The sequence below is a fragment of the Sminthopsis crassicaudata genome, chromosome 3 (genome assembly GCF_048593235.1).
Source record: "Sminthopsis crassicaudata isolate SCR6 chromosome 3, ASM4859323v1, whole genome shotgun sequence".
NCBI classification, from domain to species: Eukaryota; Metazoa; Chordata; class Mammalia; order Dasyuromorphia; family Dasyuridae; genus Sminthopsis; species Sminthopsis crassicaudata.
In genome coordinates, this window is record NC_133619.1 from 653,058,853 (window position 1) to 653,073,949 (window position 15,097).

The 15,097-nt window shown below is 39.0% G+C and overlaps 2 protein-coding genes across 9 annotated transcripts in view; one reads left to right on the forward strand and one right to left on the reverse strand.

Annotated features, from left to right (window-relative positions):
• LOC141564681 (uncharacterized) overlaps positions 1 to 891 on the forward strand; it is a 36,471-nt gene extending 35,580 nt beyond the window's left edge. Inside the window, 1 exon segment of the mRNA XM_074307438.1 lies at positions 2 to 891. Within this exon segment, the coding sequence (XP_074163539.1) occupies positions 2 to 76 (75 nt within the window). The 3' untranslated portion in view covers positions 77 to 891.
• Positions 892 to 11,905: 11,014 nt separating this feature from the next.
• LOC141564682 (uncharacterized) overlaps positions 11,906 to 15,097 on the reverse strand; it is a 31,973-nt gene continuing 28,781 nt past the window's right edge. For all 8 annotated transcript variants that reach the window (XM_074307442.1, XM_074307445.1, XM_074307439.1 and 5 more), the window contains one exon: positions 11,906 to 15,097. This exon is cut by the window's right edge and continues 3,351 nt beyond it. The gene's annotated coding sequence lies outside the window, so the exon portion shown is untranslated.

The following is a 15,097-nucleotide window of genomic DNA, read 5'->3' on the forward strand; positions in this document are numbered from 1 at the left end:
ATCAGAAAATTCATACCGGAGAGAAACCCTAAAAATAGAGCTCATGAAAAAAGGCTTCCGGTCAGTGCAGACATAGAATCATTCAACATCAAGAATTCATAGCACGATTTAGAAAAGTTTTCAATGTAAAGAGTGTTAGAAGGCCTTCAGGTGTAGTTTATTCTTCACCACAGCTTTCAAAATCAAAATTAACAATGTTCAAAGCTTTAGTCAGATTTGTCACTTATTGATCAATGCACAGATATTTATTAAGCACCCATTTTGTTTTATGCACTAGAAATACAAATACAAAAAAATAAAGCCATCCCTACTTTCCAGAAGCTTACATGAAATAAGATGCAAGAGAACAATTTGGTACGTGAAACTGAGAAAGAAAAATAATCTTCTTTTTCCTGCAATAGGCTAACTAGTGCCATTAGGTGGTAATTGATTTATACCCTGTTGAATACAAAATGCATAGAGCTTAAGTCTAAAATAAGACCCCGGAAAAACATGGACCACTTGTAAAGTTACACCTGGGATCCTATTACCCATGGGAACTGATATGGAACTTTGACAACAGATTCAGGTGAACGGAATACAACACGACCACCGTGATCTGCAGGGGGCCACACCTAAAGGTAACTAAACTCAGATTAAACACAATAAACATTCTTAAATCTGGACAACATGTGATGATACGTACTTCCCTTTTTTTTTGAGAGGTGGGAAACTACAGATGTGGAATGTTGCATGTGTTGTCAAACACAGTCCTGGTTTAACATTTATTATTTTTTTTTCTTTGTTACAAGGGAGGGTTCTGTGAGGGTGGAGGGGTGGGAAAGAGCAAATAAGGAAATTATGGTATTGTAAAAGGGCACAAATAAAACAAAATAAAACTTTCTAAAACACTGTGCTTTCTTGAAAACTAAAGGGGAACTTTGTAATATTCTCTCTAAAATGTCATGTTCTCTGATGAGTTTTCTTGGGGTCTCTGGAGGCAGCCTTCGTTTCAGTTCAGTAATCATAAGAGTACAGCCAAGGGTTAAAGTCCAAATCCTTTATTGTCTCCTTCAAAGTCCTATCTACTTCATTTGAGCCTTGGCCTTCCTCTCTCGTGGTTCCGTGGGCTTGGGCTTCCTTCTCTGCCCTCTGACTCCAGAGGTTTGTGCTTCAGCCTGCAGCCACCACAAAGGGATGAGAGAAGGAATCAGTCTCAGCCTCTGAGAGTTCTAGTGCACTTGTCCTTTTGGACCTGAGAGCTTCTGGCTTATATGCCCCACACTGAGTACAAACCCATCATTATATCACTAGGAAACCATTATTGTTGTAGGACTAAATCAATGCTAAAGTAGATTTAACCACAGTCTCCTCAATTCCATTTAGTACCTTGTTTCAAGTTCTGGCCCACAACATCTCCTTGTAGGATTAAATCAATCATACTGAGCCGTGTTAAATTAAATAACTATTGTTTCTATCAATTCCACTGACTTAGTACCTTGTAAGAATCCTTTGTTTCAAGTTCAGAACATAACAGAACTTTACTGAAATTTTCATCTCCAAACTTAAACTTAGATGATATTTTTGAAGGAGGAAATAAATAAAATATATGGATAATTGATGTCTTAAATAGATTTAATTTTCCCCGAGGTAGATAGATGTCCAGCTCCACAACATATGAAATCCTTGATCACATCCATTACTCTTGGTAGATACTGGCTACTACATGTCGCCCCATCTTTTGTTTTTTATTTTCCTCAAATTCCCAATTCTGGAGATCTGGAAAGCCTATTTAATTTCCGTCTGATCATCAGCGAATACAACAGTCTCCTCTCAGAATACTTCATCAGAATGGCAGGCTCTTCCTGCAATCATTCACAACACTTCATTGCATAAAGTTTTGTTTGGGTTCATACCTCCTTTGATGCTTATAAAGTTTTGTCCCAAACTTCAGGGGGGAAAATGAGAAAAATGGAATTTAAAAAACTAAAAAAAAATCTAAGATGGTATACAAGATAACAAACATCAAAGAAATCATCCCCACTGATAGATTTGGGTAGTGTGATTTTGAAGGGATCTATCCTGGCTATCCATGGATCTAAAAAGAAGTCATTCCCACTTCAGGATTACACAGTCCTGACCAATATGGTCCCTCAGAATTAAGAGTCCTAAGTGTTCAAGGATGCTCTGAAAGGAATTGGGCACTTGGGACTACCAAGAGGCAACCCTCTTCCCATCAATCCAAAATAATAGCATATTAAGAGGGGAAGCCAGGTTTGCTCCCTCACAGTATGGTCTGGTCCTTTACCACTCCATGAGAACGGCCACACTCTTAAATCTCTTAAGAAGCATTTATTTCCATGTTCCATGGTTTCCTCCAAGTCTGGGTTCCCAGGACTCATTCCCCCACAAGAAGACAAGTCCAAGAACTTTCCGACCATCTCACTGCTGCTCTTGAGCGCAGCGGCTTCTGGGAAACCAAGAGTTTGGACCTCTGACTCTCTTACATCCAGGGGCTTGGGGGGAGGGGATGCTCTTGCCCTCTCCCACTGCTTCCTTCTTCCATCTCCAGGTGGGCATTCCTGAGGCCAAAGGGACTGCCTGATGCTTTCTCACTCCCCTCAGCAAAGGCCACCTCTGGTCTTTATATAACTCGCTTTCTCTGACTCTCTCCTTTGTCTCCCAGTCTGCAGCAAATCTCTCTGTTGGAGGTCCAAGATGTAGCTCACGTCAAAAAGGAAACTCCCATATTTTTCACATCCCAGGATTCAGTCAGTCAATAGACATGTTATCACAGACCCACAAAAGTCCTAATCAAAGACCTCGGCTTTTCCTCTTAAAGTGCCTGAGCTTGCCCCAGTCATCTCCTCTATATAAGTGGCTCTCATGATTTGTGTTTTTTCCCCTGCCATTACGGACTCCATTTTTACTCTCTCACAATTGAACAAAGGATGTAAAGGATTTAAGATTTTATTGTGCTTTTTATTTGTTGAACATAAAAAATAAAATAGAGGGTCAGAGCCAAGATGGCTGAGAGTAGACAGGTCTTTGAGTTCTTCCAGGCTTCCCTCCGCTCGACACCAGATCAAGCCTCTGAACTGGTTTTGGAGTGATAGAACCCACAAATATTTGGAGTGTAATTTCCAGCAAAAGATATTTTGGAAGAACTTCGGAAAAGGTCAGTTTCAGTCGGGGAGGTGGGGACAGCTCAGGACCTGGGGTGGAATGGTCTCCAATCTACCGTGAGGCTCTTAGCCAAAATACAGCAATGTTGACTCCTCTGTCCTGGTTCAGTACCCAGAGGATCAGCAGATTGGCTGTGAGACATCCAGTGCAACTACAGAAGACAAATCGTGAGCCCCTGAACCCCAGCATCACAAGCTCGATGTGGCTAAGTCCACCCAGGATGGGCCACAGCCTGTAGAGGAACAGCAAATTGTAGTTTTCTTTAATATGGGGTAGGGAAGGAGAGAGGGAAATGGCTTGGAATTCAAAATGTAACAAAATGAATATTCTTTTTTTACAAAAGGAAATTGGGTTATAGAGAAGTAAAAGGAGATTTAAAGGGAAATAAATGGAGTAACTTCTCAAGGAATTTAACCATAGAAGGGAGGAGACATATGAGATGACAGCTAGCAGGGATGGAAGGATCAGGTAAGGGTTTTTTGAGGATGAGGGAGAATTGAGCACGTTTGCATTTATCGGGGAAATAGACAAAGACTGAAGACAAAGGAGAGAGCATCCAAGGAAGAGAGCAATCTGCTAGAGGCGACTGGATGAACCGGGACCAAACATGCATACAGGGAGGTTTGCCTTGGCAAAGGTAAGGGTTACCTCTTTATGTGAGCAAGAGTGAAGGAAGAGGACAGAAAGAACATCTAGGTAATGGAAGAAGAAGAAACGGTTGGCAAAGTTCATAGGGAAATGAGAGAGAAGGTTCTCACCTGAAAAGGTAAGGGAGGAGGGGGTCATGGAAGGAAGCTCTTTTAAAAAGGAGAAAAATATGTAGGAAAACCATTGTGCTGAGTAATTAGGGATACATAATAATAGGATAGTAATTAGGGAGACATAAAAGAGAATAAAAAGAAAAAAAGGAAGCATTTATACAGCGCCTATTGTGTATCAGGCACTATGTTGTGTTGGTTATTTTTTGTTTTTTACAGATAGTTGATCCTTGTAACAACGTTGGGTAGTAGGGGCTATTATCCTCATTTTTACAGATGAGGAAATTGAGGCAAACAGGCTTATGGGACTTGCCAGGATTACAGAGCTAGTAAGTACTGGATTTGAACCCAGGTTTTCCTCACTCTAGGCCCAGAAGGCCACTGTGCAACCATTTCCTCATATACAAATATATAATATATACTAATCATAATGATATGTAAATAATATATAATATAATAACAATATAACATAATAATAAATAGTATAATGACAATATAGAAGTAATGTATAAAATATAATGGGGCAGCCAAGTGGTACCATCAGTAGAGTGCTGGGTCTGGAGTCAGAAAGACTCACCTTCATCAGTTCATATCTGGCTTCAGATGTTTACCAGCTCCATGATCCTGGACAAGTCACTTTACCCTGTTTGCCTTAGTTTCCTCATCTGCAAAATGAATGAAAGAAGGAAATGGCAAATCATTCCAACATCTTTGCCAAGAAAACCCTAAATGCAGAAGATGTGGACATGAATGAAAAGACACCTACAACAATATATAAATATATAACGCTAAAACAAATATATAAATACAATCAAAACACAGAACACATTATTCAATGTATATATTAAATACATAAATGTATAATAATAAATAAATTTTAAATTAAATAATATATTTAATAAAATAAATAGTCTGACATTCAACTTTCAAAGCTGCCCTGCCTGTTGTTCTTTTTGACCTTCCTTCTATTTTCTATTCTTTTTTTTTTTTTATTCTCAATAGTCTTGCTTTCCTTTTCTCTTGTTGGCTACCCTGTCCCTAGCCCCACCCTTTTTCCTACTTACCCTCAAATTGAAAAGAAAAGAAAAACCAATTTCTTGTCACAAATATGTACATTCAAAGTAAAAATTTAAAAAAAAAAGGCCCACATGGGTTGTGTCCAAAAATGTGCTGCATTCTGAATCTTGACTCCATCATATATTTCTGTCGAGATCTGAGGGGCGCGTCTTCACCAGCCTCTGGGATTGTGGTTCATCAGAGCATTTCCAGTTACAGCATTTTGCCTCCTGGATTCTCAGTTTCCAATTAGAAACATAGATGTTAAGGGGATCCAGCCAGTCTGGAGAATGAGGTGGAACAGCTGTGCTTATGCTGTGGCAACCTTCACAATAAGTATCCCCTTTTCCCTAGTAGGGATTGGAGCTCATTTGAGACGACCTTCATGAGGATGCTAAGCTGGCCTGGGCAGGCTCAGTTTAAACAAGAGTCCCCTCCCATGGGGGGAAGAGAGAAGGCTACTTAGCCTTCGTTGATTGATTGGTTGCTGGCAGCTTTGAAACTGCCCCTTTTCTGTCATTCTCCATGATCCGAGTCCTTTTCAGCAACTCTTATTTGCCGTGTCCAGAGGGTAATGATCCTAGTCACCCACAGCATAGGTACCTGAACTGCTGAGAAGGGAAGACCTTCTTTCCCTTCTGTCTTCTACCGCAGCTCCAAGAAAGGAGCCTGGGGACGTATGATTCTGCTCCGTCCTCTCCAGGTTCAGGCATTGGAGCAATCCCCACGAGACAGGAGTCCCGTGGGAGCCCTGAGAAGTCAGGGACTTGAGCCCTGGGAGAATTTGGGATCTGAAACTGAGACTACGCTCTACAGGGACAAGGAAGTGGTCTCTTCTAGAGACTGAGATATGGGCGATTCTATCTTTGAGAAGTGACTTCCTTGAAAAATCTCCAGTGTTGCATATTCAAAAAGACACAAGGCTTATTCGCCTTAACGAGGACAGAGGTGTTGAGGCCTAGTAAAATACAAAATGAGGAGTAAGGGCTCCAGATTTCCCAGTTCTGTCACTGCATAAATAGCTATGGGACCTTCGCACAGGACATTCGATTTGTCTGAATCTCATGTTTATAATATTGTCTCGAAAGTCCACACTCAGACTTTGGGGACAGCCTGTACGTGGACATTATGCTTCGTCTTAGAAATGGGACATTTATCAGAGAAATTTGCAGCTTCCAACACCTGAATAGGGAGCTCTTTCTCCACTGGTTCTTATGATGAGGACAAAGTACAGTCCCGTTGGTGAAAGTCCTCAAAACCACATTAACAAGAAATTTCTGCTCTCCTGCCCTTAAACCACACGATCTGGGCAACTTTCCTTTTGCAACATGAGGATACTTGTTCTAGGTACTACCTCAAAAGGTCAAGCATTTTGCAAAATCTGTTTTCCCATGTAAATGCTGACTGTTGTTGTCGGGTTTGTTTTTGGTTTTTTTCTCACCTACTGCCTCATTTAATCTTCATAAGAATCCGATGTTGTATGGTGTGGAGCCACACACAGCACAGCAGAAGGGGGTGATACAATCTATCAGGTTCTAATGTTAAAACTTCAAACACATTTGCTCACTGAACTACCCCAGCAAGATTGTAGTCACACGGTGGTTTAGTCAGAGAGTAGTCTCTGTTACTCTTTGTCTAAAGATGCTGCAAAAGAGGCAAAATAAACAAAAGCAAACCGCCAGGCTGTGGTACGTTGTCTGCTTGAAGCCTGACTCCCAAAGCAAAATGGGTTGCTATACTGAGAGTACTCTTCCTCTTCCAACCAAGAATGATTCTCTAACTCAGAAGTCCTCAAAGTGGTCCAAGAGTGGATATTATAGCAAGATCTGACAAAGATTTCATTCCTCAAATATATAAGGAACCAAATCAAGTTTATCTAAAAAAAAAAGTCCTGAAAACTGAAAGCAAGGGATCTGCAAGGTCAAAACATTATTATTTCATCATCATAATAATGTTTTAAATTTTAATATGGTAATTACCAACAGATAAAGCCAACTTAAAATAAGAGCTCTTTGAGAGTCCTCACTAATTTTTACAAAAGTAAAGGGATTCTAATAGCAAAAAGTTTACTAACTGCATCTTTAACCAATCAATCATCCTTTTTTTCTTTCCTGAGGCAATTGGGATTAAGTGATTTGCCTAGGGTTTCACAGTTAGGAAGTGTGAAGTGTCTGGGGTCTTATTTGAACTCAGGTCCTCTGACTTCAGGGCTGGTGCTCTGTCCACTGCCACCCAGCTGCCCCCAATCAATAATCCTTATAGATAATTAACTACTATACACTTTTCTGGGTAATAGTGTGGTCCAGTGGAAAGGAACCTGGATTTGGACTAAGTAAAAGTTAGTGAAATGAGCTTGAATGGCAGTGAGCTCCTCTTCATCAGAAATACTCAAATAGAGGCTGGATGCCAGTTATATAATAATTAGGGTTGTGGAAATATGCCAGGTCAGCTTGTAGGCCTTTAAAGATAACAAGCAGATGTCCTAGAATTTTTCCAGGAGCTGAAGGCAAATAAGTTTCCCCATTAATTATAACTTTATAACGATAATTTTTAATTCAGAAGGAGAGTTAAATAACTGAGCTCATATCAAGCTCATAGGAAGAGGGCTTTAGGCAGCTGCTGAGTCAGTTATAAGTCAATATAGAATAAAATCAGCTACACTGTAGAATCAATACAGCAGAAAACAATACAGTAGAAACTTAAAATAATAGTGATTTGATCTTCTCCCCCCCACACACACAAGGATTAAATGCTCATGAATAGGCGAAGCCAATATAATAAAAAAGAACAAATTCTACTTAAATTTGCTTATTCAGTGTTATACTAATCAAACCACCAACAATTATTATAAGTTAGGAAAAAATTTTTAAAATAAAATTCATCTGGAAAAACAAAAGTTCAAAGATTTCAAGGAACACAACGAAAAATAATTTGTGAAGGAAAGTAGTTTCAGAGTACCAGATTTCAAACTACATCACAAAGCAGTAATTATCAGAATAACCTAGTGCCAGTTAAAAATAGTGGTGGATCAGTGGAATAAATTAGGTGAAATAGATTAGATATACAATATTTAGTAGTAAATGATCATAATAAGTGCTTAATAAACCCAAAGATCCAAATTTTGGGGGAAAGAACTCACTGTCTAAAAAAAATTCCTGAGAAAACTGAAAAGCAGTTTGGCAGATTAAAGCTGCACACCATGTACTAAGATAAGGTCAAAATGGCTACATGATTAGGGTGATACAAGCACATTAGGGGAGCATAGAAACTTACCTGTCAGTTCTATGCATAATGAAAGAATTTATGACCAAGCAAGAAATAGAAAGGATCACAGGAAGTAAAATTAATAACTTTGAATATACAAAATTGAAAAGGTTTTGTACAAACAAAATCATTGCAGCCAAAATTAGAAGGAAAACAGGAAACTGAGTGATGGAAAGAATATTCTAGCAAGGTCTGAGAAAGATCTCATTTCTCAAATATTTATGGAACCAAATCAAATTTGTTTTTCTAACCATTCCACAATGAATAAATGGCCAAAAGATATGAACACAGTTTTCAGAAGAAATCAAGTATTTCTATAGTTATATTTTTTAAAGCTCTAAATTACTATGAATTAGAGAAATGCAAATCAAAACAATTCTGAGGTACCACCTCACACCTGTCAGATTGGTTAACATGACAGAAAAGGAAAATAACAAGTGCTGAAGAAATGTGGAAAAATAGGTATCTATAGTTGTGAACTAGCCCAGCCGTTCTAGAAAACAATTTGCAACTATTCCCAAAGGACTATCAAATTGGGCATACCCCTTGATCCAGCAATATCACTATGAGGTCTGTATCCCAAAGAAAGTGAAGGGAAAAGGACCTGAATGCATGAAATTATTTATAGGAGCTCTTTTTGCAATGGTAAAGAATTGGAAATTGAGAGGATGTCCATCAACTGGGGAATGGCTGGACAAGTCGCGGTAGATGATTGTATGGGAATACTATTTGGCTATAAGGAATGATGAGCAAGCTGGTTTCAGAAAAGCCTGGTATGACTGACATGAATTGATGCAAAGTGAACTGAGCAGAATGAATACAACATTGTATGCAGTAATAGCAAGAGTAAGGATCAACTGTGATTTAGTTACTGTCCGGATAAGAGACTAGATATTGAGGCCCTTGAAGTAGAAGCATCACTTCTCAAGGAATTGAGACATAATAGGGAGGAGAGGGATGAGATGAGAGCAGATGGAGTAAGATGGAGCAAGTGTAGATGGAGCAAGTGTAGATGGAGCAAGTGAGGGTTTGTTTTTTTGGCAGATACAGAGATTTGTAGGCAATAAGGAAGCAGCCAATAGGTAGGGGCTGAAGAGAAGTGAGAAAGTAGGGATGGTAGAGGGAGCCATTTGCTGGATAGGAAAGGAGCTTACCCTTGTATGGTAGAGGAGTTTGCCTTGGCAAGGAGAGCCACCTTTTCATGTGAGAGGGATTAAGGAGGAAAAGTGCCAAAAGCCAAGTAGACAATGTGCGATAAAAAAGGGGAAAAGAGGGAGCTCTTGATAAATGGTCTCAATTTTTTCAAGGAAGTATGAGGTAGGGTTCTCTCAGCGAACATGGTGGGTGAGGAATCCATGAAAAGGTTGAGGAAGGATGAAAAATAATGGAAGAATGCGTCAATTAGGAGGTGTGAGAGGACAGCCTTGTCAGGAGAACCCAGTTGAAATTATGTAACATAAATTTATCATGAATTCATTCATTTCATTTTCTACTCAAGCCACTTGAGCCGTATGAGGAGGAATGGAGGTAATGGATTGGATTGGGCAGTGCAAGTCTGAGTCTTGGCAGGTATGATCTTGGATAGAATAAAGCTGTGGAGATTTTAAATCATTCATCAAAAGGCCAAGGGAGGGCAGGACAGAGAATATGGTGGTTATGCCTGAAAAAGACAATGAATTCAGTTCTAGACATGGACATTCACCTGGAAAAGTCTAATAGTCAATTGGAAACTTGAGATTGGAGATCAGTAAAGAGGTGGTGGTGGTTCAGTTATTTTCAATCACATCCACGTCTTATGGCCTCACTTATGGTTTTCTTGGCAAAGATACTAGAGTAATTTGCTATTTCCTTCTCCAGGTCATTTTACAGATGAAGAAACTAAGGCAAATAGGGTGAAGTGACTGGCCCAGAGTCACCCAGCAGTGGGGAGGGTGGAGGGAGAGAGGATAATTTTTAATATACTTGAGTTTAGAAGATGAGTCTTCCTGAGTCCAAGTCCAGTGCTCTATCCACTATTCCATCTAGCTTCCCCACTAAGATCAAGAACAACAACAGAAGATACAATGGGGAAATCTAAGCGACAACTGGAAACCGAAGGTTAGAAAAGAGGTTGGGACTGGGAAATGATATGAAAAGCATTTGTATAGAAGCTGAATGCATGCGAACTAAGGAGCTCAGGAGCTGGAATAGTACAGTAAAGGGGTCAGAGAGACACTGATAAGGGGCCTGGACGAAGATCTAGCAAAGACAAGAGCATTGGTAGTTAGTATTTACACAGCATCTTGTGGTTTGCAAAGCACTGTATAACTATTATCCCAATTAATCCTGACAACCATGATGTAGGTGTTATTATCCCCACTTTATGCCATTGTCTGAGCCTGGATTTGAACTCATCTCCCCTTCTCCAGGGCTGGTGCTCTATCCACTGAGCCTCCTCGTTGCTTCAACAGTGATACAACAATAAGGAGCAAGGAGTTCTCTTGAGCATTGACTTGGAAGAACAACCAGTGCTGGAAATGGGGGCAGCCAGAAAGCTTCGTCGTAAAAAGGAGTCAGAATTTATTAATTATTGTTAATACTAGAAAATGAAGGGAGAAAAGATTGAATATCAAAGCTAATGTTAACTAGGAACAGGAATTACAGTGCAGTGGAAAAGTTCGTTAACTTTAGAGTGGGATATTGGTAAGGTTTGATTGAAGGGAATGGGAATATGGGAGTTCTCATCAGTAGGGGAACCCAGACTGGGGTGTGAACAAGGGTAGCTGGAATCTGAGAATCTCTGGGATAGTGAGGAAATGACGGGGTTTTAGCTGGCGGTCATTTGTTTCAATCATGCTCAATTCTTTGTGACCCCATTTGAGATTTTCTGAGCAAGGACACTGGAGTGGATTGCCATTTCTTCCTTCAGCTCATTTTATAGATGAAGAAATGGAGGCAAACAGGGTTAAATGATTTGTCCAGGAGCCCACAGCTAGATGCCAGATTTGAATTCAGAAAGATTCTATGTATTATATCTTCTTAGCTGCCCCAGTAAGTCGGGGCATTTTTTATCATTAAGAAATAAGTTTAAGTAGATTGTCATTGTCCAAAGAAGTTCATCCTGGAAATGCAGTTGTCCCAGATAGTTAAGATACAGAACTAATTGAAAAGAGGGCAGGAGTGGGAAAGAAGGGGATAACTGTAGTTGGCCTGAGGGATTATCTGCTGCCCTGTGGAATTAGAAATTAGTGGTAGGTTCCCTTTGTAACTGAAGCTGTATGTAATAGCTGCTCCAGAAAGCTCCCTGGAGTAGAGAAGACAATATTGCAAAGACAAACAATTTTGAAGAACGCATTGCAATAACGATGACTACAGAAGACACTTGATAAAACATACTGCCTACCTCTGAACAAAATTACTTAAAACTGACGATCACCATCTTTGGACTTGTTCAATCTGGGAATTTTTGCTTTACTGTACATATTTGTTACCAGATTTGTTTTTCCTTTCTTCCGTGGGGCAGTGGGGAGGGTGGAGGGAGAGAGGATAATTTTTAATATAAAACATTAAAGTTAACGGATAGCTCCTATTTGGAAACTAATGTGATTCCTTGACTCTAGGTAGTTAAAGGATTGTAGGTTTAGAGCTAGAAAGAAACCAATTACTTGAACTCCTTTTTACAGCTTTATTTATAATTGACCCCTCTTATGAATAGTCTTCCCATAAGGATGTTGTAGGCTTCCACATGTCATTCATAGACTATCTTCTTTTAGTCTATGGCAACACTCAGAAAAGTTCATCCCTTTTTCTGTCATCCTAGGCATTCTCTAATGTCTTATGTACAGAGTAGTCATCTGATTTTGCCTGGTTTTAGATGAGCAGAATGAAGTATTGATTACAGTAATTGCCCCATCAATGGTGTTTAAAGGTTCACAAAGGCAGAGGCAGCTAGATGCTACAGTGAGGAAAATGTTGGATCTTGGAGTCAAGAAGGCTCGAATGCAAATCCTCTCTCTGACACTCACTGGCAAGATACCGGACAAGACAATTAACCAAGTTTCCTTCTCATAGGTAAAACAGGGATACAAATAGCACCCACCCAGCTCCCAGGACTGTAGAGAAGACCACAGGAGACAACCTTAGTAAAGCACTTAGCAAAACTTCAAGTGCCATATTAACATTAGCTACAACGTATCGTTTTACATTTAGAAGCCCTGAAGAAAGATTATGACTGCTTAGGAAAACAGGCTCACTGACTGACTGTTGGTCACACAGTAATGGTCAGTGGGGACACAAAACCAGACTGTTACAAGTAGAGCTGTACTCTGGCCCTCTCCAGTAAAATATTGCTTTTTCCACCATTCCACGTCAAATGGCTGACAAACCAGGGAGCCATTAAAGTCCTGAAAGTTTTACCAAAAATGCTGTCCCTTTCACTTGTGAAGCCCATGTTTAAAATTCATATTTGGGACAATCATTCTTACTACAAACCTACTTTGTCTATATCGTTTTATGATCCTAACTCTATCCTTCCAAGTTTTGTGTCTTCTGAAAATGTGATCTGTGCCTCAGATAACTGAGATCAATGTAGTCTTAACATTACATAGTACATAACCATATTCAGAGATTCCTCCTTCTTCATATATATGATGCAGAAACTTTCCCTTCTCAGATGTTAAAACAATGTGTCTTGCTAGTATTGTTATATTACCAAAAAAGAGAGGCAGATCATTTCTAAAATATTTAGAAATTGACTCAAAACTTATAACAATGCAAGCCATTCTCCAACTGATAAATGGTCAAAGAATAGGAACAATTTTGAGGCAAAGAAATTAATGCCAATTCTAATCACATGAAAAAATGCTCTACATCTCTCTTCATTAAGAAAATGCAAATTAAGACAACTCTGAGGTACTTCACATCTCTCAAATTGGCTGACAAGATAATGTTGGAGGTGACGTGGGGAAACGGGACACTAGTGCATTATTGGAGTTATGAAATGATCCAACTACTCCAGACAATTTGGAACTAGGCTCAAAAGGCTACCAAACTGGGCATTCTTGGACCCAGCAGTGTCTCTACTGGGTCAGAGATCAGAAAAGAGGGTTTGGACCTACATATGCAAAAATGTTTGTTACAGTCATTTTTGTAATGGTGAGGAACTAGAAACTTAGTGGTTGGGGAATGGCTGAATAAATTATGGCATATGAAAATAATGGAATATTATTGTTCTACAAAAAATGATTTCGGAAAAGCCTGGAAAGAACTACACGAACTCATGCAAAGTGAAGTGAGAACCAATATTGTGCACAGAATGAGATTATGTGATGATCAACTGTGATGTCCATGGCTCTTTTCAACAACGAAGTGACTCAAGGCAATTCCAATTGACTTGAGATATAGTGAGCCATCCACATACAGAGAACTATGGAGAGTAAAAGTGGACCAAAGCATAGCATTTTCACCTTTTTGTTGTTTGCTTTTTCTTTTTTTTTTCTTTTGTTTTGTTTTTTAATGCAGATGACAAATATATACCTGTTTAGAAGAATTGCATGTTTAATCTCTATTGAATTGTTTACTGTCTAGGGAGGGGGGGAGAAAAATTTAGAACACAAGGTTTTGCAAAGGTGAATGTTGAAATAATCTTTGCATGTATCTGGAAAAACAAAATACTATTAAAACCTCAAAAAAAGAAAAGGCAGAGTAGAGAACTCTCCAGAAACCCATTAAGACCTAGGTTTAAGACCCTTAATCTCTCAGTGTCAACAAGCAACTCTCTTGAGTGTAAAGTTAAAGTCTATGTACTGAGCTGCTTTGGTAAAGAGTTCTCAATACCAATTAAAATCACAGGTCCTGTCTCTATCCCTGTCACTGAAATGTTTCTATATGTGCCCAGCCCAAATTTTGTGGTATAAACTCTTGACATAATGATAACAATCTTCCTGAACCTGAGCATTCATTCCCCAACAAGCCTTTTGTAATTACCTTCTTTGGCATTCTCTTGGTCTCCAAAGGAATGCTTCCCACACCGGCTGATGGTCTAGTGGCTCTGGTTTGAGTCTTCAAATCAGAACTCGTGTCAATTCTTTTTTTTTTTTATTAAGTCCAAAAATAACCAACAAAAAACAGTCAAACAAACATACAAAACATTGGTAGAAACAAATGAACATACAAAAAACAAGCAAAGAAAATAATTTTGTTTTGCATCTCCTTCCAGTCCGGCCAGAAGTTTTTTGTTTTGTTTTTGGCACCTGATTTAAGCTAAACAGCTTTCAAACCATGAGACTAGACAATCCTAAAGATAAACTAGAGCTATATTTTTATTTTTCTATAAAGGCCTGTCTTTAGATCCAAGTTAATCACAGCCAAGAACCCACTAACTCACACTCCACTTCTAAATTTTTAGCTAGCTCTCAGCATCTTCTTCATGATAAGTTTCTTTTAACCCCTTTATTACCATAAGTTAACATTTCATCTATATTTCACTTATTTCCTCACACTAAAATGTTATCTACTGAATGTTTTATAAAGTGATAAATGGATCCCCTTTTTTGCTTCAAAAAATATTTTCATTTTGAAGACATCATTTTAATTAAATGCCTGTGTACTTTCCGGTGGGCCTTGTGCGAATCTACAATCTTTAGATGGCAATAGTCTATTACCAGAAAAAAAGCATGTAGCAAAATAACCGAACTGTTTCATAAACTACTGAACTGGCATACATTTACATCACCAAATAATCCTTGTGTGGAAAACTACAATGAAGGCTCCTCATATTCATGGTGAGAAACACTGATGGGATTTCTCTCTAGTACAAATTCTCTGATGTATATATAATAAGGCTTCCAGTTGAACTAAAGGCTTGTTCTGTATGA